This window comes from Calonectris borealis, chromosome 34, assembly GCF_964195595.1.
Source record: "Calonectris borealis chromosome 34, bCalBor7.hap1.2, whole genome shotgun sequence".
Lineage (NCBI taxonomy): Eukaryota > Metazoa > Chordata > Aves > Procellariiformes > Procellariidae > Calonectris > Calonectris borealis.
Genome location: NC_134345.1, coordinates 1 through 22,598, shown reverse-complemented (window position 1 = coordinate 22,598; position 22,598 = coordinate 1). Strand labels below are relative to the sequence as shown.

Here is a 22,598-nt window from a genome sequence, read left to right as displayed (position 1 = left end):
TTTGTCACCCTTGGGTGCCATGGGTCATCGTTGGGTGGTGGGCGTCACCCTTGGGTGCCATCCGTCATCGTTGGGGGGTGGGTGTCACCCTTGGGTGCCGTTTGTCACCCTTGGGTGCCATCCGTCATCGTTGGGGGGTGGGCGTCACCCTTGGGTGCCATCGGTCATTGTTGGGTGGTGGGCGTCACCCGTGGGTGTCACCTGTCATCATTGGGGGGTGGACGTCACCCTTGGGTGCCATCCGTCATCATTGGGGGGTGGGCGTCACCCTAGGGTGCCATTTGTCACCCTTGGGTGCCATCTGTCATCGTTGGGGGGTGGGCGTCACCCTTGGGTGCCATCGGTCATCGTTGGGGGGTGGGTGTCACTCTTGGGTGCCGTTTGTCACCCTTGGGTGCCATCCGTCATCGTTGGGTGGTGGGCGTCACCCTTGGGTGCCGTTTGTCACCCTTGGGTGCCATCCGTCATCGTTGGGTGGTGGGCATCACCTGTGGGTGTCACCTGTCATCATTGGGTGGTGGGCGTCACCCTTGGGTGCTATTGGTCATCGTTGGGGTGGGCGTCACCCGTGGGTGTCACCTGTCATCGTTGGGTGATGGGCGTCACCCTTGGATGCCGGGCGTCACCGTTGGGTGCCATGGGTCATCATTGGGTGGTGGGCATCTCCCTTGGGTGCCATCTCTCACCCTTGGGTGCCATCAATCCCCCTTGGGTGGTGTCCATCCCCCTTGGGTCCCGTCCATCACCCTTGGGTGCCATCCCTCCCCAACATTCTCCCACCTGACACCCATGGGTGCCCCCCAACACCCTTGGTTGCCCTCCGCCGCCCTTGGTTGCCCCCCACCACCCACAGGCTACCCCCCACCACCCATGGGTGCCCCCGACACCCATGGGTGCCCCCCACCACCCATGTTTGTTGCTCCCCACCACCTTTGGCTGCCCCCCAACACCCTTGGTTGCCCCCCACCACCCATGGCTGCCCTCCGCTGCCCTTGGTTGCCCCCCACCACCCATGGGTGCCCCCTGACACCCATGGGTGCCCCCCACCGCCCATGCTCGTTGCTCCCCACCACCCTTGGTTGCCCCCCAACACCCTTGGTTGCCCCCCACCACCCATGGCTGCCCTCCACCGCCCTTGGTTGCCCCCCACCACCCATGGGTGCCCCCTGACACCCATGGGTGCCCCCCACCGCCCATGCTTGTTGCTCCCCGCCACCTTTGGTTGCCCTCCAACACCCTTGGTTGCCCCCCACCACCCATGGCTGCCCTCCCCCGCCCTTGGTTGCCCCCCACCACCCCTGGGTGCCCCCCACTACCCCTGGGTGCCCCCCTGACACCCATGGGTGCCCCCTGACACCCATGGGTGCCCCCCACCGCCCATGCTCATTGTTCCCACCACCCATGGGGTGCCCCCCACCACCCATGGGGTGCCCCCCACCACCCATGGGTGCCCCCTGACACCCATGGGTGCCCCCCACCGCCCATGCTCATTGCTCCCCACCACCCTTGGTTGCCCCCCACCACCCATGCTTACCCTCCCCCGCCCTTGGTTGCCCCCCACCACCCCTGGGGTGCCCCCCACCACCCCTGGGTGCCCCCCCGACACCCCTGGGTGCCCCCCACCACCCATGGGTGCCCCCTGACACCCATGGGTGCCCCCCAGCGCCCATGCTCATTGCTCCCCACCACCCTTGGTTGCCCCCCACCACCCATGCTTGCCCTCCCCCGCCCTTGGTTGCCCCTCACCACCCCTGGGGTGCCCCCCACCACCCATGGGTTGCCCCCCACCACCCATGGGTGCCCCCCTGACACCCATGGGTGCCCCCCACCACCCATGGGTGCCCCCTGACACCCATGGGTGCCCCCCACCGCCCATGCTCATTGCTCCCCACCACCCTTGGTTGCCCCCCACCACCCATGGGGTGCCCCCCACCACCCCTGGGTGCCCCCCCACCACCCATGGGTGTCCCCTGACACCCATGGGTGCCCCCCACCACCCATGCTTGTTACTCCCCACCACCCTTGGTTGCCCCCCATCACCCATGGGGTGCCCCCCACCACCCATGGGTGCCCCCTGACACCCATGGGTGCCCCCCACCACCCATGCTCATTGCTCCCCACCGCCCTTGGTTGCCCCCCAACACCCTTGGTTGCCCCCCACCACCCATGGCTGCCCTCCACCGCCCTTGGTTGCCCCCCACCACCCATGGGGTGCCCCCCACCACCCATGGGTGCCCCCTGACACCCATGGGTGCCCCCCACCGCCCATGGGTGCCCCCTGACACCCATGGGTGCCCCCCACCGCCCATGCTCGTTGCTCCCCACCACCCTTGGTTGCCCCCCACCACCCACGCTTACCCTCCCCCGCCCTTGGTTGCCCCTCACCACCCCTGGGGTGTCCCCCACCACCCATGGGGTGCCCCCCGGACACCCCTGGGTGCCCCCCTGACACCCATGAGTGCCCCCCACCACCCATGTGTGCCCCCTGACACCCATGGGTGCCCCCCACCGCCCATGCTCATTGCTCCCCACCACCCTTGGTTGCCCCCCACCACCCATGGGGTGCCCCCCACCACCCCTGGGTGCCCCCCCACCACACATGGGTGTCCCCTGACACCCATGGGTGCCCCCCACCACCCATGCTTGTTACTCCCCACCACCCTTGGTTGCCCCCCATCACCCATGGCTGCCCTCTGCCGCCCTTGGTTGCCCCCCACCACCCATGGGGTGCCCCCCACCACCCCTGGGATGCCCCCCACCACCCCTGGGTGCCCCCCACCACCCCTGGGTGCCCCCCTGACACCCATGGGTGCCCCCCACCGCCCATGCTCATTGCTCCCCACCACCCCTGGGATGCCCCCCACCACCCCTGGGTGCCCCCCACCACCCCTGGGTGCCCCCCTGACACCCCTGGGTGCCCCCCTGACACCCATGGGTGCCCCCCACTGCCCATGCTCATTGCTCCCCACCACCCTTGGTTGCCCCCCACCACCCCTGGGATGCCCCCCACCACCCCTGGGTGCCCCCCACCACCCCTGGGTGCCCCCCTGACACCCATGGGTGCCCCCCACCGCCCATGCTCATTGCCCCCCACCACCCCTGGGATGCCCCCCACCACCCCTGGGATGCCCCCCACCACCCCTGGGTGCCCCCCTGACACCCCTGGGTGCCCCCCTGACACCCATGGGTGCCCCCCACCGCCCATGCTCATTGCTCCCCACCACCCTTGGTTGCCCCCCACCACCCCTGGGATGCCCCCCACCACCCCTGGGTGCCCCCCCGACACCCCTGGGTGCCCCCCACCACCCATGGGTGCCCCCCTGACACCCATGGGTGCCCCCCACCGCCCATGCTCATTGCTCCCCACCACCCTTGGTTGCCCCCCACCACCCCTGGGTGCCCCCCCGACACCCCTGGGTGCCCCCCACCACCCATGGGTGCCCCCCTGACACCCATGGGTGCCCCCCACCGCCCATGCTCATTGCTCCCCACCACCCTTGGTTGCCCCCCACCACCCCTGGGATGCCCCCCACCACCCCTGGGTGCCCCCCACCACCCCTGGGTGCCCCCCTGACACCCCTGGGTGCCCCCCTGACACCCATGGGTGCCCCCCACCGCCCATGCTCATTGCTCCCCACCGCCCTTGGTTGCCCCCCAACACCCTTGGTTGCCCCCCACCACCCATGCTTACCCTCCCCCGCCCTTGGTTGCCCCTCACCACCCCTGGGGTGCCCCCCACCACCCATGGGTGCCCCCCTGACACCCATGGGTGTCCCCCACCACCCATGGGTGCCCCCTGACACCCATGGGTGCCCCCCACCGCCCATGCTCATTGCTCCCCACCACCCTTGGTTGCCCCCCCCCACCCCTGGGATGCCCCCCCCCACCCCTGGGTGCTCCCCACCACCCCTGGGTGCCCCCCGACACCCATGGGTGTCCCCTGACACCCATGGGTGCCCCCGGCAGCCCCTGCACCTGGACTACGTGATGGCGGCCGCCAACCTCTTTGCCCAGAGCTACGGGATCGGGGGCTCGCGGGAGCGGGGGGCGGTGGCCGAGCTCCTGCGCCACGTCCGCGTCCCCCCCTTTGCACCCAAAGCCGGCGTCCGCATCCACGTCTCCGACCAGGAGCTGCAGAGCGCCACCGCCGCCCTCGGTATGGGTGGGGGGGGGGCACCCATGGGTGCTGGGGGGCACCTAAGGGTGGTGGGGTTGGTTGGATATGGGGTTTTGGGGGCATCTGGGGTGGTGGGGAGGGCACCCATGGGTGCTTGGGGGGTGTGGAAGGATGTGGGAGGTGTGGGATAGGGGCACCCATGGGTGCTGGTGGGGTGGAGATAGGTGGTGGGAGCACCCATGGGTGCTGGGGGGGCACCTAAGGGTGGTGGGGTTGGTTGGATAAGGGGTTTTGGGGCATCCATGGGGGTGGGAGGGCACCCATGGGCGCTGAGGGTGCTTGGGGGGTGTGGAAGGACGTGGGAGGTGTGGGATAGGGGCACCCATGGGTGCTGGAGGGGTGGAGGTATGGGGGGGGGCACCCATGGGTGCTGGGCGGGCACCTAAGGGTGGTGGGGTTGGTTGGATATGGGGTATTGGGGGCATCTGGGGGGGTGGGGAGGGCACCCATGGGTGCTGAGGGTGCTTGGGGGGTGTGGGAGGTGTGGGATAGGGGCACCCATGGGTGCTGGTGGGGTGGAGATAGGTGGTGGGGGCACCCATGGGTGCTGGGGGGCACCTAAGGGTGGTGGGGTTGGTTGGATACGGGGTATTGGGGGCATCTGGGGGGGTGGGGAGGGCACCCTTGGGTGCTGAGAGTGCTTGGGGGGTGTGGGACAGGGGCACCCATGGGTGCTGGAGGGGTGGAGGTATAGGGGGGGGCACCCATAGGTGCTGGGGGGCACCTAAGGGTGGTGGGGTTGGTTGGATATGGGGTATTGGGGGCATCTGGGGGGGTGGGGAGGGCACCCTTGGGCGCTGAGAGTGCTTGGGGGGTGTGGAAGGATGTGGGAGGTGTGGGATAGGGGCACCCATGGGTGCTGGTGGGGTGGAGATAGGTGGTGGGGGCACCCATGGGTGCTGGGGGGCACCTAAGGGTGGTGGAGTTGGTTGGATACGGGATTTTGGGGCATCCATGGGGGTGGGAGGGCACCCATGGGCGCTGAGGGTGCTTGGGGGGTGTGGAAGGACGTGGGAGGTGTGGGATAGGGGCACCCATGGGTGCTGGAGGGGTGGAGATAGGTGGTGGGAGCACCCATGGGTGCTGGGGGGGCACCTGGGGGGGTGGGGTTGGTTGGATACGGGGTAGTGGGGCATCCATGGGGGTGGGAGGGCACCCTTGGGTGCTGAGGGTGCTGGGGGGTGTGGAAGGACGTGGGAGGTGTGGGATAGGGGCACCCATGGGTGCTGGTGGGGTGGAGATAGGTGGTGGGAGCACCCATGGGTGCTGGGGGGCACCTAAGGGTGGTGGAGTTGGTTGGATACGGGATTTTGGGGCATCCATGGGGGTGGGAGGGCACCCATGGGTGCTGAGGGTGCTTGGGGGGTGTGGAAGGACGTGGGAGGTGTGGGATAGGGGCACCCATGGGTGCTGGAGGGGTGGAGATAGGTGGTGGGAGCACCCATGGGTGCTGGGGGGGCACCTAAGGGTGGTGGGGTTGGTTGGATACGGGGTATTGGGGGCATCTGGGGGGGTGGGGAGGGCACCCTTGGGTGCTGAGGGTGCTTGGGGGGTGTGGGACAGGGGCACCCATGGGTGCTGGAGGGGTGGAGGTATGGGGGGGGGCACCCATGGGTGCTGGGGGGGCACCTAAGGGTGGTGGGGTTGGTTGGATACGGGGTATTGGGGCATCTAGGGGGGTGGGGAGGGCACCCTTGGGTGCTGAGGGTGCTTGGGGGTGTGGGACAGGGGCACCCAGGGGTGCTGGAGGGGTGGAGGTATGGGGGGGGCACCCATGGGTGCTGGGGGGCACCTAAGGGTGGTGGGGTTGGTTGGATACGGGGTTTTGGGGCATCCATGGGGGTGGGAGGGCACCCTTGGGTGCTGAGGGTGCTTGGGGGTGTGGGACAGGGGCACCCATGGGTGCTGGAGGGGTGGAGGTATGGGGGGGGCACCCATGGGTGCTGGGGGGCACCTAAGGGTGGTGGGGTTGGTTGGGTATGGGGTTTTGGGGCATCCATGGGGGTGGGAGGGCACCCATGGGTGCTGAGAGTGCTTGGGGGGTGTGGAAGGACGTGGGAGGTGTGGGATAGGGGCACCCATGGGTGCTGGTGGGGTGGAGATAGGTGGTGGGGGCACCCATGGGTGCTGGGGGGCACCTAAGGGTGGTGGGGTTGGTTGGATATGGGGTATTGGGGGCATCTGGGGGGGTGGGGAGGGCACCCTTGGGTGCTGAGGGTGCTTGGGGGGTGTGGGACAGGGGCACCCATGGGTGCTGGAGGGGTGGAGGTATGGGGGGGGGCACCCATGGGTGCTGGGGGGGCACCTAAGGGTGGTGGGGTTGGTTGGATACGGGGTATTGGGGCATCTGGGGGGGTGGGGAGGGCACCCTTGGGTGCTGAGAGTGCTTGGGGGGTGTGGAAGGACATGGGAGGTGTGGGATAGGGGCACCCATGGGTGCTGGAGGGGTGGAGGTATGGGGGGGGGCACCCATGGGTGCTGGGGGGGCACCTAAGGGTGGTGGGGTTGGTTGGATATGGGGTATTGGGGGCATCTGGGGGGGTGGGGAGGGCACCCTTGGGTGTTGAGAGTGCTTGGGGGGTGTGGAAGGACATGGGAGGTGTGGGATAGGGGCACCCATGGGTGCTGGTGGGGTGGAGATAGGTGGTGGGAGCACCCATGGGTGCTGGGGGGGCACCTAAGGGTGGTGGGGTTGGTTGGATACGGGGTATTGGGGGCATCTGGGGGGGTGGGGAGGGCACCCTTGGGTGCTGAGGGTGCTTGGGGGGTGTGGGACAGGGGCACCCATGGGTGCTGGAGGGGTGGAGGTATGGGGGGGGGCACCCATGGGTGCTGGGGGGGCACCTAAGGGTGGTGGGGTTGGTTGGATACGGGGTATTGGGGCATCTAGGGGGGTGGGGAGGGCACCCTTGGGTGCTGAGGGTGCTTGGGGGTGTGGGACAGGGGCACCCATGGGTGCTGGAGGGGTGGAGGTATGGGGGGGGCACCCATGGGTGCTGGGGGGCACCTAAGGGTGGTGGGGTTGGTTGGATACGGGGTTTTGGGGCATCCATGGGGGTGGGAGGGCACCCTTGGGTGCTGAGGGTGCTTGGGGGTGTGGGACAGGGGCACCCATGGGTGCTGGAGGGGTGGAGGTATGGGGGGGGCACCCATGGGTGCTGGGGGGCACCTAAGGGTGGTGGGGTTGGTTGGGTATGGGGTTTTGGGGCATCCATGGGGGTGGGAGGGCACCCATGGGTGCTGAGAGTGCTTGGGGGGTGTGGAAGGACGTGGGAGGTGTGGGATAGGGGCACCCATGGGTGCTGGTGGGGTGGAGATAGGTGGTGGGGGCAGCCATGGGTGCTGGGGGGCACCTAAGGGTGGTGGGGTTGGTTGGATATGGGGTATTGGGGGCATCTGGGGGGGTGGGGAGGGCACCCTTGGGTGCTGAGGGTGCTTGGGGGGTGTGGGACAGGGGCACCCATGGGTGCTGGAGGGGTGGAGGTATGGGGGGGGGCACCCATGGGTGCTGGGGGGGCACCTAAGGGTGGTGGGGTTGGTTGGATACGGGGTATTGGGGCATCTGGGGGGGTGGGGAGGGCACCCTTGGGTGCTGAGAGTGCTTGGGGGGTGTGGAAGGACATGGGAGGTGTGGGATAGGGGCACCCATGGGTGCTGGAGGGGTGGAGGTATGGGGGGGGGCACCCATGGGTGCTGGGGGGGCACCTAAGGGTGGTGGGGTTGGTTGGATATGGGGTATTGGGGGCATCTGGGGGGGTGGGGAGGGCACCCTTGGGTGCTGAGAGTGCTTGGGGGGTGTGGAAGGACATGGGAGGTGTGGGATAGGGGCACCCATGGGTGCTGGTGGGGTGGAGATAGGTGGTGGGAGCACCCATGGGTGCTGGGGGGCACCTAGAGGTGGTGGTGGGGTTGGTTGGGTAGAGGGTTGAGGGACCCATGGGTGCTGGAGGCACTTAGGTGGTCTGGGGGGAGATGGGAGGTGTGGGACAGGGGCACCCATGGGTGCTGGAGGGGTGGAGGTATGGGGTGGGAGCACCCATGGGTGGTGGAGAGCTGGTTGTATAGGGGGTTTGGGGCACCCATGGGTGCTGGGGGGCTGGTTTTGTAGGGCTTTGGGGGTTCCATGAGTGCAATGAGGTCCCACGGGTGCCGGGGGGAGGGGTCCCCTGGGTGCCAGGGCCCCCGTGAGGGTCCTATGGGTGCCGGGGGTCCCATGGGTGCCCCCCACCCACAGACGACGGGCGCCTGGAGGAGCTGAAGGCGTCGCTGCCCAGCCCCGAGGAGCTGCCCGGCTTCCGCATGTTCCCCATCGACTTCGAGAAGGTGGGTGCTGCCCCCCCACCCCCAGCACCCATGGGTGCTCCCACCCCCACCCATGGGTGCTGCCTCCCAACCCACCCACCCAGCCGCTCTCGGGGAACCGCCACCCGTTCTGCCACCCACCCCGGAGCCAAGGAAAGCGGGTGCTCCCTCCAAAGTGGGTGCCCCACGCCCTATGGGTGCTCACCCCCACCCATGGGTGCTCACCCCCACCCATGGGTGCCCCCCCCCCCCCCACCCAGGACGATGACACCAACTTCCACATGGATTTCATCGTCGCCGCCTCCAACCTGCGAGCGGAGAACTACGACATCCCCCCGGCCGACCGCCACAAGGTGGGTGCTGGGGGCACCCATGGGTGCTATGAGGGTCCTATGGGTGCTGGGGAGGGTCCTGTGGGTGCTATAGGGGGTCCTGTGGGTGCTATGGGGGGTGCTATGGGGGGTACTATGGGGTGTTATGGGGGTTCTTCAGGGGTGTTACGGGTGCTGTAGGGGGGCTGGGGGTCCTATGGGTGCTGGGGGCACCCATGGGTGCTGGGGGGGGTCCTATGGGTGCTGAAGGGGGTCCTATGGGTGCTATGGGGGTGCTATGGGGTGTTATGGGGGTTCTTCAGGGGTGTTACGGGTGCTGTAGGGGGGCTGGGGGTCCTATGGGTGCTGGGGGCACCCATGGGTGCTGGGGAGGGTCCTATGGGTGCTATGGGGGTCCTATGGGGTGTTATGGGTGCTGGGGGTCCTATGGGTGCTATAGGTTCTGTATAAGGCACATAGACCCACGTAGGGCCTATACAGGGTTTGTAGAGCACGTGCAGCATCTATAGAGTACATATAGGGTCTGTAGAGTATATATAGGAGCTATAGAGTATATATAGGGTCTATAGAGTATGTATAGCATCTATGGAGTATATATAGGATCTATAGAATCTATAGAGTACACGCAAGGTTTGTAGTTTATGTTATATTTAAGTTCTATAGGCATTTAGAGTCTATATGGAGTCTGTAGGCAGCATAGAGGATCTATAGGGTATGTACGGCGTCTATAGAATACTTAAAGCATTTAAGAGTACGCATAGAATACAGAGTCTGTAAAGCGCATGTAGATTGCATACAGTATATGTAGGACATATAGAGGACCTTGTAGAGTATGGATGGAGTTTATAGAACACATATAGGGTGCGTGGAGGGTCTATAGAGTACATACAGGCTTTATAGGGTCTACAGGATGCGTATAGACTTTGTAGGATCTGTGACGTGTATAAGATCTAGAAGCCTATAGGGTCTATACAGTGTCTGTAGTATACGTTGGGGGTTTGTAGGGTATACACAGGTGCTATAGGGCACACACAGGGTTCTAGGCACATATAGGGCTCTAGGGCACATATAGGGCTGTAGAACATATATGGTATTATAGGGCACACAGGAGGCTGTAGAGCACATAGGGGGTTATAGGGCCCATAGGGAGCTGTAGGACACGTATGGGGCTCTGGGGACATATAGAGGTGTAGGGCCCATAGGGAGCTGTAGGACACATATGGGGCTCTAAGGACATATAGGGCTGTAGGGGCCATAGGGAGCTGTAGGACATATACGAGGCTCTAGGGACATATAGAGCTGTAGGGCCCATAGGGCGTTGTAGGGCATATATGGGGCCTTAGGCACATATAGGGCTGTAGGGCCCATAGGGAGCTGTAGGACACATATGGGGCTCTAGGGACATATAGGGCTGTAGGGCCCATAGGGCGTTGTAGGGCATATATGGGGCCCTAGGCACATACAGGGCTGTAGGGCCCATAGGGAGCTGTAGGACACATATGGGGCTCTAGGGACATATAGGGCTGTAGGCCCCATAGGGGGTTGCAGGACACATATGGGGCTCTAGGGACATATAGGGCTGTAGGGCACATAGGGCGTTGTAGGACACATATGGGGCTCTAGGGACATATAGGGCTGTAGTGCCCATAGGGGGTTGCAGGACACATATGGGGCTCTAGGGACATATAGGGCTGTAGCGCCCATAGGGAGCTGTAGGACACATATGAGGCTCTAGGGACATATAGAGCTGTAGGGCACATAGGGCGTTGTAGGGCATATATGGGGCTCTAGGGACATATAGAGCTGTAGGGCACATATGGGGCTCTAGGGACATATAGAGCTTTAGGACACATACGGGGCTCTAGGGACATATAGAGCTGTAGGGCCCATAGGGGGTTGCAGGACACATATGGGGCTCTAGGGACATATAGAAGTGTAGGACCCATAGGGAGCTGTAGGTCACATATGGGGCTCTAGGAACATATAGGGCTGTAGAACACATATGGGGCTCTGGGGACATATAGAGCTTTAGGACACGTATGGGACTCTAGGAACATATAGAGCTGTAGGGTACCTATAGGACTGTAAGGCACACATAGACCTATAGCCTCTATAGGACCACGCACCCGGGGTCTACAGACCCCTAGGGAGATCCAAGGCTGGGGGGGGGTGGGGATTGACCCCGGGGGGGGGGGGGGGTGGGTGGTGCCCGCCCCGCCCGGTCCCTATAGGTTCCTCTATACGGGGCAGAGCAAGCTGATCGCGGGGAAGATCATCCCGGCCATCGCCACCACCACGGGGGCGGTGGTGGGCCTGGCCTGCCTGGAGCTCTACAAGTTGGTCCAGGGCCACCGCCGCCTCCCCTCCTACAAAAACGCCTTCCTCAACCTGGCCCTCCCATTCGTCGGCTTCTCCGAACCCCTCGCCTGCCCCCGGAATAAGGTGGGGGGCTGCCCCATAGCGGCGCCGCGCACCCTATAGATGTCCCATGGGGGCCCCGTGGACCTGGTGTCTACTGGGTGCTGCTTGAAGGGGTTGGGGTTGGGGTGGGGTTGGGTTGGGGTTGGGGTGGGGTTGACTTCTAGAGGTGGTTTGGGGTCTCGGTGGGGTTGGGGTGCTGCCCCACGGCTCCCTGACCCATAGGACCCAGCCCCATAGCGGCGCCGCGGACCCTATAGATGTCCCACAGGAGCCCCATGGACCTGGTGTCTACTGGGTGCTGCCCGAAGGGGTTGGGGTTGGGGTGGGGTTGGGGTGGGGTTGAGTTCTGGAGGTGGTTTGGGGTCTCGGTGGGGTCTCGGTGCTGCCCCACGGCTCCCTGACCCATAGGACCCAGCCCCATAGCGTCACCACGCACCCTATAGATGTCCCACGGGGGCCCCGTGGACCTGGTGTCTACTGGGTGCTGCCTGAAGGGGTTGGGGTTGGGGTGGGGTTGGGGTGGGGTTGAGTTCTGGAGGTGGTTTGGGGTCTCAGTGGGGGTCTCGGTGCTGCCCCATGGCTCCCTGACCCATAGGACCCAGCCCCATAGCGGGGTGGGGGACCCTATAGATGTCCCACAGGAGCCCCATGGACCTGGTGTCTACTGGGTGCTGCCTGGTGGGGTTGGGTTGGGGTTGACTTCTGGAGGTGGTTTGGGGTCTCGGTGGGGTCTCGGTGCTGCCCCATGGCTCCCTGACCCATAGGACCCAGCCCCATAGCAGGGTGGGGGACCCTATAGGTGCCCCAAGTCACCCCGTGGTCCTAATGACCCCCCCTAGACCCCCCCAGTTGCCCCCCCCCCCCCCCGGGGTCCTTGTTCCCAGCCATGGCTCCGTCCCCATGGGTCCCACCCCCCGCCGTGGGTCTGAGCCCCCCCTCCCCCGCCGTGGGTCTGCCCCTCCCCCCCTCCCAGTACTACGAGGTGGAGTGGACGCTGTGGGACCGGTTCGAGGTGCAGGGGCTGCAACCCGACGGGCAGGAGATGACCCTGCGCCAGTTCCTCGCCTACTTCAAGGTACTGGGAGCACTGGGAGGGACTCGGGGCGGGGGGGGGGAACTGGGAAGGGGGAGGAGGGGGCGGCCGGGGGGTTGGGGGGTGTGGGGTGCGATGGGGAAGCGGGGGGAGATGTGGCCACCACGGTGGCTGGTGCCACCCCAGGGCCGTGGGGCGCCGTGGGGCGCCGTGGGGCACCCATGGGTGCCCTGGGCCCCACCCGACGTCCCTGTGTCCCCCCCCCCGTGTCCCCTCCCCCCCCCAGAAGGAGCACCGGCTGGAGATCACGATGCTTTCCCAGGGTGTCTCCATGCTCTACTCCTTCTTCATGCCGGCCGCCAAGCTGCGCGAGCGCCACGACCAACCGTAGGGCTGGGGGAAGGGGGCGGGGCACCCATGGGTGGGGGGGGGGGCACCCATGGGTGGGGGTACCTAGGGGTGGGGGGCAGCCGGGGTGGGGGGATGTGGAGTTTGGGGTGAGGGACACGTCCCATTGGTGAGGACACGTCCGATGGGTGAGGGACACATCCCATGGGTGAGGGACACGTCCCATGGGTGAGGGACACGTCCGATGGGTGAGGGACACGTCCGTTGGGTGAGGGACACGTTCCATGGGTGAGGGACACGTCCCATGGGTGAGGGACACGTTCCATGGGTGAGGAAGATGTCCCGTGGGTGAGGGACACGTCCCATGGGTGCAGGGGGTGTCCCGTGGGTGAGGGATAAGGTCCCGTGGGTGGGGGACGCGTTCCATGGGTGGGGGATAGATCTGGGGCGTGGCCTCAGCCACGTAGGGCGCGAGTCCTCGTGGTTGAGGCCACCACGGGTGGGCACCGTGATGCCACCCCGTGGCCACCTCCCCGTAGGGTGACAACCTCCACGGTTGAGGCCACCACGGGTGGTCACCGTGATGCCACCTCCCCGTGGGGTGACAACCTCCACGGTTGAGGCCACCACGGGTGGTCACCATGATGCCACCTCCCCGTAGGGTGACAGCCTCCATGGTTGAGGCCACCACGGGTGGTCACCATGATGCCACCTCCCGTAGGGTGACAACCTCCATGGTTGAGGCCACCACAGGTGGTCACCATGATGCCACCCCATGCCCACGTCCCCTTAGGGTGACAACCTCCACGGTTGAGGCCACCCCATGCCCACGTCCCCGTAGGGTGACGCCCCCCCCCCATGGCTGAGGCCACCAACCGCGGGCGGGTGCCACCCCCGGGTGACGCCGTCCCTGGTCCCTCAGGATGACGGAGATCGTGGCGCGGGTCTCCAAGAAGAAGGTCGGCCGCCACGTCAAGGCCCTCGTCTTCGAGCTCTGCTGCAACGACGACACCGACGCCGACATCGAGGTGCCCTACGTGCGCTACACCATCCGCTAGCCCCGCCCACCGGGGGGGGGGGGGGGGGGGCGGAGCCACGCCCGGCCACGCCTCTGCCCGCCCGGCCACACCTCCCTGTCCATCTGGCCACGCCCCCCCCCCTCCTCACACCCAGCCCCGCCCTGTCCCCTTCCCCTTCCGCTAGTTGTTGTTGTGTCTTGGCCCCGCCCCCGAGTTGGGGGGGGTGGGGCTTGGGGGGCGGGGCAAGGGGGGCCCCCACCCAATAAATATAGAAGATGGCCGCTGTGTGTCACTTGGGGGGGGGGGGGGGGGGGGGGGGGGCGAGGCCAAGATGGCCACCAGGTGGCATCAAGGGGGTGTGGCACCAAGATGGCCGCTGGGTGACATCAAAGCGGCACCAAGATGGCGGCCGGGTGACGCCAAGGGGGTGTGGCACCAAGATGGCCGCCAGGTGATATCAAAGTGGAACAAGATGGCCGCCAGGTGATATCAAAGTGGAACAAGATGGCCGCCAGGTGACATCAAAGTGGCACCAAGATGGCTACCTGGTGACATCAAAGTGGAACAAGATGGCGGCCGGGTGACGCCAAGGGGGTGTGGCACCAAGATGGCCGCCGGGTGACATCAAAGTGGCACAAAGATGGCGGCCAGGTGACACCAAGGGGGCGTGGCACCAAAATGGCCACCTGGTGACATCAAAGTGGCACCAAGATGGTGGCCACGTGACAACAAGGGGGTGTGGCACCAAGATGGCCGCCGGGTGACATCAAAGTGGCACAAAGATGGCTGCCTGGTGACATCAAAGTGGAACAAGATGGCGGCCGGGTGACGCCAAGGGGGTGCGGCACCAAGATGGCCGCCGGGTGACATCAAAGTGGCACCAAGGTGGCTGCCTGGTGACACCAAGGGGGTGTGGCACCAAGATGGCCGCCGGGTGACATCAAAGTGGCACCAAGATGGCTGCCTGGTGACATCAAAGTGGCACCAAGATGGCGGCCGAGTGACACCAAGGGGGTGTGGCACCAAGATGGCCGCCAGGTGACATCAAAGCGGCACCAAGATGGCGGCTGGGTGACACCAAGGGGGTGTAGCACCAAGATGGCCGCCGGGTGACATCAAAGTGACAGCAAGATGGTGGTCAGGTGACACCAAGGGGGTGTGGCACCAAGATGGCTGCCTGGTGACACCAAGGGGGCGTGGCACCAAGATGGCCGCTGGGTGACATCAAAGTGGCACCAAGGTGGCCACCAGGTGCCACCAAGGGTGGGTGCCACCAAGGTGGCCACCAGGTGACATCAAAGTGGCACCAAGGTGGCCACCAGGTGACACCAAGAGGGGCGCGGCACCAAGATGGCCGCTGGGTGACATCAAAAGCGGCACCAAGATGGCCGCCGGGTGACAGCGCGACGCGGTTGGGGACAGCGGGTGACACGGAGCCACAACGTCTTTATTGGGGGGGGGGAGGGGACACGGGTGTCACACGAGTTGGTGGCCCCGGGGTGGCCGTGGCCCCCGTCACGGGGGCGGTGACATCGCTGTCACCCGGGGTGGCCCCGTGTCACCTCCTGACGTGTCCCTGTGTCACCCGCGGTCTCCCGGTCACCTGGGGGCTCGGTGTCACCCGTGGGCTCGGTGTCCCCGAGGGTCTCGGTGTCACCCGTGGGCTCGGTGTCACCCGTGGTCTCGGTGTCCCCAAGGGTCTTGGTGTCACCCGTGGGCTCGGTGTCACCCGTGGGCTCGGTGTCCCCGAGGGTCTCGGTGTCACCCGTGGGCTCGGTGTCCCCGTGGTCCTCGGTGTCACCCGTGGCCTCTGTGTCACGTGCAGTCACGGTGTCACATGGGGTCTCGGTGTCCCCAAGGGTCCCCGAGGGTCTCGGTGTCACCCGGGGTCCCTGTGTCACCTGGGGTCTCGGTGTCCCCGTGGTCCTTGGTGTCACCCGTGGTCTCGGTGTCCCCAGGGGTCTCGGTGTCCCCGAGGGTCTCGGTGTCCCCGTGGTCCTCGGTGTCACCCGTGGTCTCGGTGTCCCCAGGGGTCTCGGTGTCCCCGAGGGTCTTGGTGTCACCCGTGGTCTCGGTGTCCCCAGGGGTCTCGGTGTCCCCGAGGGTCTTGGTGTCACCCGTGGTCCCGGTGTCCCCCGCGGTCCCGGTGTCCCCGATGTCCCCGTCCAGGTGACACTTGCGGCGCAGGAGGGCGCGGTAGCGGGTGGCGGCCGCCGCCACGGCGCCCTGCAGCCCCGCCAGCTCCACCGCCACCGTCACCCCTGGGGTCAGAGGTCACGGGGGGTCAGAGTCACGGGGGTCAGGGGTCACGGGGGGTCAGAGGTCACAGGGGGGTCAGAGGTCACGGGGGGGTCAGGGGTCATGGGGGGTCGGGGGTCACGGGGGGACATCGGAGATGACAAAGGGACAAGGAGGTGACACAGGGTCATGACCTTTAGGGGACCCCCCCCAATTTTGGGGGACCCCCCTCAGGTTTTGGGGACCCCCCCCAGATGTTGGGGCCACCCCCCGCCCCCAGTTTGGGGCCACCCCTCCAGGTTCCCCCCCCCCCCCCTCCAATTTTGGGGACCCCCCCCCAGGTTTTGGGGATGCCCTGGATTTTGGGGACACCCCCCCCCAAGTTCTTGGGGACATCCCAGTTCTTGGGGACCCCCCCCCCGAGTTCTTGGGGACCCCCCCTCAGCTTTTGGGGCCACCCCTCCAGGTTCCCCCCCCCCACCTCCAATTTTGGGGACTCCCTCCAGGTTTTGGGGACCCCCCTGGATTTTGGGGACCCCCCCCAGTTCTTGGGGACCCCCCTCAGCTTTTGGGGCCACCCCCCCCAGATTGGGACCACCCCTCCAGGTTCCCCTCCCCTCCGATTTTGGGGACCCCCCCCAGATTTTGGGGACCCCTCCAGGTTTTGGGGACCCCTCCAGGTTTTGGGGACCCCCCCCGGGGTTTTGGGGGACCCCCCTCACCCTGGATGAAGCTGCCCTGGGCCTGCCGCAGGCTGGGGGGCACCAGCACCCCGAACCAGGCCAGGGGGTCGGGGGGGGCGCGGGGGGGGGCACCCCCTTTTTCTGGGGACCCCGGCGCTGCCGCAGCCCTGGGGGGAGGGGGGGGCAAAGGTCAGTGACACCCCAAAGTAATTGGGGACCCCCCCCAGGGACCCCAAGTCCCTCCAATCCCCCCCCAGCACCCCAAATCCTCCCCCCAGCACCCATAGGATCCCCCAGCACCCCCAGTTCCCCCCCAGCACCATGGGACCCCCCAGCACCCATGGGACCCCCCCCAGCACCCCAAATCCCCCCCCAGCACCATGGGACCCCCCCCCAGCACCCCAAATCCCCCCCCCAGCACCATGGGACCCCCCCCAGCACCCACAGGAACCCCCCCAGCACCCCAAATCCCCCCCCAGCACCCCAAATCCTCCCCCAGCACCCACGGGACCCCCCCAGCACCCCAAATCCCCCCCCAGCACCCACGGGACCCCCCCAGCACCCCAAATCCCCCCCCCAGCACCATGGGACGCCCCCCCAGCACCCCAAATCCCCCCCCCCAGCACCATGGGACGCCCCCCCAGCACACCCCAATCCCCCCCAGAACCCCTGGGATCCCCCCAGCACCCCAAATCCTCCCCCAGCACCCACAGACCCCCCAGCACCCACAGGCCCCCCCAGCACCCCAAATCCTCCCCCAGCACCCCTGGGACCCCCCCAGCACCACAAATCCCCCCCCCAGCACCATGGGACCCCCCCCAGCACCCACAGGAACCCCCCCAGCACCCCAAATCCTCCCCCAGAACCCCTGGGATCCCCCCAGCACCCCAAATCCTCCCCCAGCACCCACAGGACCCCCCAGCACCCATGGGACCCCCCCCCAGCACCCCAAATCCCCCCCCAGCACCCACGGGCCCCCCCAGCACCCCTGGGACCCCCCCCAGCACCACAAATCCCCCCCCCAGCACCCCTGGGACCCCCCAGCACCCCAAATCCTCCCCCAGCACCCATGGGACCCCCCCCCAGCACCCATGGGCCCCCCCAGCACCCCAAATTCTCCCCCAGGACCCATGGGCCCCCCCCAGCACCCCTGGGGCCCCCCCCAGCACCCCAAATCCCCCCCCCAGCACCCACGGGCCCCCCCAGCACCCCTGGGACCCCCCCAGCACCACAAATCTCCCCCCAGCACCCCTGGGACCCCCCCAGCACCCCCTTACCGTCCCCCCCCCAGCACCCATGGGCCCCCCCCCAGCACCCCTGGGACCCCCCCCAGCACCCCAAATCCCCCCCCCAGCACCCACGGGCCCCCCCAGCACCCCTGGGACCCCCCCCAGCACCACAAATCCCCCCCCCCCCAGCACCCATGGGACCCCCCCCAGCACCCCAAATCCCCCCCCAGCACCCATGGGCCCCCCCAGCACCCCCGGGACCCCCCCAGCACCCCAAATCCCCCCCCCAGCACCCCTGGGACCCCCCCCAGCACCACAAATCCCCCCCCCAGCACCCATGGGACCCCCCCCAGCACCCCAAATCCCCCCCCAGCACCCATGGGACCACCCAGCACCCCCTTACCGTCCCCCCCCCGCTGGGGATCGGGGTCCTCGGGGTCCCCCCTGTGCCCGGCACCTCCTCAAAGTGGGGGGGTCCCCCCGGCTCCTGCCTGGGGGGGGACGGGGACACACACGGGTGTCACCTCCCCCATGGGGACACCCCTGTCACCCCCCCAAAGCAGGGACACCCGTGTCACCCCCCCCAACTTGGGGACACCCGTGTCACCCCCCTCCTTGGGACCACTCCCAGTGTCACCCCCCCCCAACTTAGGGACACCCCCAGTGTCACCCCCCCACTTGGGGACACCCCCAGTGTCACCCCCCCCAACTTAGGGACACCCCCAGTGTCACCCCCCTCCTTGGGGACACCCCCAGTGTCACCCCCCCAACTTAGGGACACCCCCAGTGTCACCCCCCCCAACTTGGGGACACCCATGTCACTCCCCTCCTTGGGGACACCCCCAGTGTCACCACCCCCTCCTTGGGGACACCCCCAGTGTCACCCCCCTCCTTGGGGACACCCCCAGTGTCACCCCCCAACTTGGGGACACCCGTGTCACCCCCCTCCTTGGGGACACCCCCAGTGTCACCCCCCCCAACTTAGGGACACCCCCAGTGTCACCCCCCAACTTGGGGACACCCCCAGTGTCACCCCCCTCCTTGGGGACACCCCCAGTGTCACCCCCCACTTGGGGACACCCATGTCACCCCCCAGCCCTATCAACCCCCATGTCCCCATGTCCCCCCCCCACTGTCCCCCCCGGTGTCCCCCTGTCCCCCCCCCGGTGTCCCCACCCCCCCCCCCCCGTGTCCCCGTGTCCCCCCCCGCTGTCCCCGTGTCCCCCCCCGCTGTCCCCCTGTGTCCCCCCCCGTGTCCCCCTGTGTCCCCCCCCGTGTCCCCCTGTCCCCGCCCCCCGTGTCCCTGTGTCCCCCCCGCTGTCCCCCTGTCCCCCCCCCGTGTCCCCTACCTGGGGAGGACGCGGACGCGGGGGACGATGGTGGCCCCGTACTGCAGGGAGGAGACGCGGTGACACCCCAGGGTGTAACGGGCCTGGGAGAGGGACAGCCAGCCCTGGGGACACGGGTGACACGGGGTGACACGGGGTGACATGGGGTGACACGGGGTGAGGGACAGCCAGCCCTGGGGACACGGGTGACACGGGGTGACATGGGGTGACATGGGGTGACACGGGGTGAGGGACAGCCAGCCCTGGGGACACGGGTGACACGGGTGACACGGGGTGACACGGGGAGAGGGACAGCCAGCCCTGGGGACACGGGGGACACGGGGTGACATGGGGTGACACAGGGTGACACGGGGTGACACGGGGTGAGGGACAGCCAGCCCTCGGGACACGGGGGACACGGGGTGACACGGGGTGACACGGGGTGACACGGGGTGAGGGACAGCCACCCCTGGGGACACGGGTGACCCGGGTGACATGGGGTGACACAGGTGACACGGGGTGACACGGGGTGAGGGACAGCCAGCCCTCGGGACACGGGGGACACGGGGTGACATGGGGTGACACGGGGTGAGGGACAGCCAGCCCTCGGGACACGGGGTGACACGGGGTGACACGGGGTGACACGGGGTGACACGGGGTGAGGGACAGCCACCCCTGGGGACACGGGTGACCCGGGTGACATGGGGTGACACAGGTGACACGGGGTGACACGGGGTGAGGGACAGCCAGCCCTGGGGACACGGGTGACATGGGTGACACAGGTGACATGGGGTGACACGGGGTGACACGGGGTGAGGGACAGCCAGCCCTGGGGACACGGGGGACACGGGTGACACAGGTGACACGGGGTGACACGGGGAGAGGGACAGCCAGCCCTGGGGACACGGGTGACACAGGTGACATGGGGTGACATGGGGTGACACGGGGTGAGGGACAGCCAGCCCTGGGGACACGGGTGACACGGGGTGACACGGGGTGAGGGACAGCCAGCCCTGGGGACACGGGGGACACGGGTGACACGGGTGACACGGGTGACACGGGGTGACACGGGGAGAGGGACAGCCAGCCCTGGGGACACGGGTGACACGGGTGACACGGGGTGACACGGGGTGAGGGACAGCCAGCCCTGGGGACACGGGTGACACGGGGTGACATGGGGTGAGGGACAGCCAGCCCTGGGGACACGGGTGACACGGGTGACACGGGGTGACACGGGGAGAGGGACAGCCAGCCCTGGGGACATGGGTGACACGGGTGACACGGGGTGACACGGGGTGAGGGACAGCCAGCCCTGGGGACACGGGTGACACGGGTGACACGGGGAGAGGGACAGCCAGCCCTGGGGACACGGGTGACATGGGGTGACATGGGGTGACACGGGGTGACACGGGGAGAGGGACAGCCAGCCCTGGGGACACGGGGGACACGGGGTGACACGGGTGACATGGGGTGAGGGACAGCCAGCCCTGGGGACACGGGTGACACGGGGTGACATGGGGTGAGGGACAGCCAGCCCTGGGGACACGGGGGACACGGGGTGACATGGGGTGACAGAGGGTGACACGGGGTGAGGACAGCCAGCCCTGGGGACACGGGGGACATGGGTGACACGGGGTGACACGGGTGACACAGGGTGACACAGGGTGACACGGGTGACACGGGGGTGACATGGGGTGACACAGGTGACACGGGGAGAGGGACAGCCAGCCCTGGGGACATGGGTGACACAGGTGACACAGGTGACATGGGGTGACACGGGGTGAGGGACAGCCAGCCCTGGGGACATGGGTGACATGGGGTGACACGGGTGACATGGGGTGACACGGGGAGAGGGACAGCCAGCCCTGGGGACACAGGTGACATGGGTGACGACACGGGGTGACACGGGGAGAGGGACAGCCAGCCCTGGGGACATGGGTGACATGGGGTGACATGGGGTGAGGGACAGCCAGCCCTGGGGACACGGGTGACACGGGGTGACATGGGGTGAGGGACAGCCAGCCCTGGGGACACGGGGGACACGGGTGACACGGGGTGACACGGGGTGACACGGGGTGACACGGGGTGAGGGACAGCCAGCCCTGGGGACATGGGGGACACGGGTGACACGGGTGACATGGGGTGACACGGGGTGAGGGACAGCCAGCCCTGAGGACATGGGGGACACGGGTGACATGAGGTGACACGGGGTGACACGAGGTGAGGGACAGCCAGCCCTGGGGACATGGGTGACATGGGGTGACACGGGGTGAGGGACAGCCAGCCCTGGGGACACGGGTGACACGGGGTGACACGGGGTGACACGGGGTGAGGGACAGCCAGCCCTGGGGACATGGGTGACACGGGGTGACACAGGGTGACACGGGGTGAGGGACAGCCAGCCCTGGGGACATGGGTGACACGGGTGACACAGGTGACAGGGGGTGAGGGACAGCCAGCCCTGGGGACACGGGGGACACGGGTGACACGGGGTGACACGGGGTGACACAGGGTGAGGGACAGCCACCCCTGGGGACACAGGGTGACACGGGTGACACGAGGTGAGGGACAGCCACCCCTGGGGACACGGGTGACACGGGGTGACACGGGGTGACACGGGGAGAGGGACAGCCAGCCCTGGGGACAGCCAGCCTGGGGACACGGGGGACACGGGTGACATGGGGTGAGGGACAGCCACCCCTGGGGACTCAGGGTGACACGGGGTGACACGGGGTGAGGGACAGCCACCCCTGGGACACGGGGTGACACGGGGTGACACGGGGTGACACGGGGTGAGGGACAGCCACCCCTGGGGACACGGGGTGACACGGGGTGACACGGGGTGAGGGACAGCCACCCCTGGGGACACGGGGTGACACGGGGTGACACGGGGTGAGGGACAGCCACCCCTGGGGACATGGGGTGACATGGGGTGACACGGGGTGACACGGGGTGAGGGACAGCCACCCCTGGGGACACGGGGTGACACGGGGTGACACGGGGGCAGGGAGTGGCGTGTCCCCATGGCGTGTCCCTGTGTGTCCCCAAGGCAGGTGACATCTCCCATAGCGTGTCCCCAGGGTGGGTGGCCCCTCCCCCCGCCTGTCCCCAGGGTGGGTGGCCCCTCCCCCCGGGGCGTGGCCCCTCCCCCCGCGTGTCCCCGTCCCCGTGTCCCCGTCCCCGCTGTCACCTGCCGCAGGAGCTGGCCCAGGAGGTGACGCCTCTGCTGCAGGGTCTCCAGCGCCTCCAGCAGCTCCAGCGCCGCCGCGTCCAGCGCCGCCCCCGGAGACCCTACGTAAACACCCGGGGGAGACCCTACGTAAACAAACACCCGGGGGGGGACCCTACGTAAACACCCGGGGGAGACCCTACGTAAACAAACACCCATGGGGGGACCCCATGTAAACACCCAGGGGAGACCCTATGCAAACAAACACCCATAGGGGAGACCCTACGTAAACAGCCAGGGAAGACCCTACGTAAACAAA

At 67.3% G+C, this 22,598-nt stretch overlaps 2 protein-coding genes across 3 annotated transcripts in view; one reads left to right on the top strand and one right to left on the bottom strand.

Annotated features, from left to right (window-relative positions):
* The window catches only part of UBA1 (ubiquitin like modifier activating enzyme 1), a 56,822-nt gene extending 42,912 nt beyond the window's left edge, over positions 1-13,910 (top strand). Inside the window, exons 20-26 of one of the 2 annotated variants that reach the window (XM_075134920.1) lie at positions 3,967-4,156; positions 8,412-8,500; positions 8,740-8,832; positions 11,062-11,253; positions 12,206-12,307; positions 12,552-12,652; positions 13,536-13,910. In XM_075134920.1, coding sequence (XP_074991021.1) covers positions 3,967-4,156; positions 8,412-8,500; positions 8,740-8,832; positions 11,062-11,253; positions 12,206-12,307; positions 12,552-12,652; positions 13,536-13,671 — 903 coding nt within the window. In that variant the 3' untranslated portion in view covers positions 13,672-13,910. The remainder of the gene's footprint in view (positions 1-3,966; positions 4,157-8,411; positions 8,501-8,739; positions 8,833-11,061; positions 11,254-12,205; positions 12,308-12,551; positions 12,653-13,535) is intronic. The other variant, XM_075134919.1, reaches the window with a different exon arrangement.
* A 1,260-nt stretch (positions 13,911-15,170) lies between these two features.
* On the bottom strand, positions 15,171-22,587 carry LOC142074289 (uncharacterized). Its single transcript, XM_075134863.1, has 5 exons — positions 22,301-22,587; positions 19,132-19,235; positions 16,593-16,720; positions 15,534-15,893; positions 15,171-15,442 (listed from the first exon to the last, which is right to left on the bottom strand). Exons 1-5 carry the CDS (start codon positions 22,496-22,498, stop codon positions 15,171-15,173), a joined length of 1,062 nt encoding a protein of 353 aa, XP_074990964.1. The 5' UTR covers positions 22,499-22,587.
* Between the last annotated feature and the right edge of the window lie 11 nt (positions 22,588-22,598).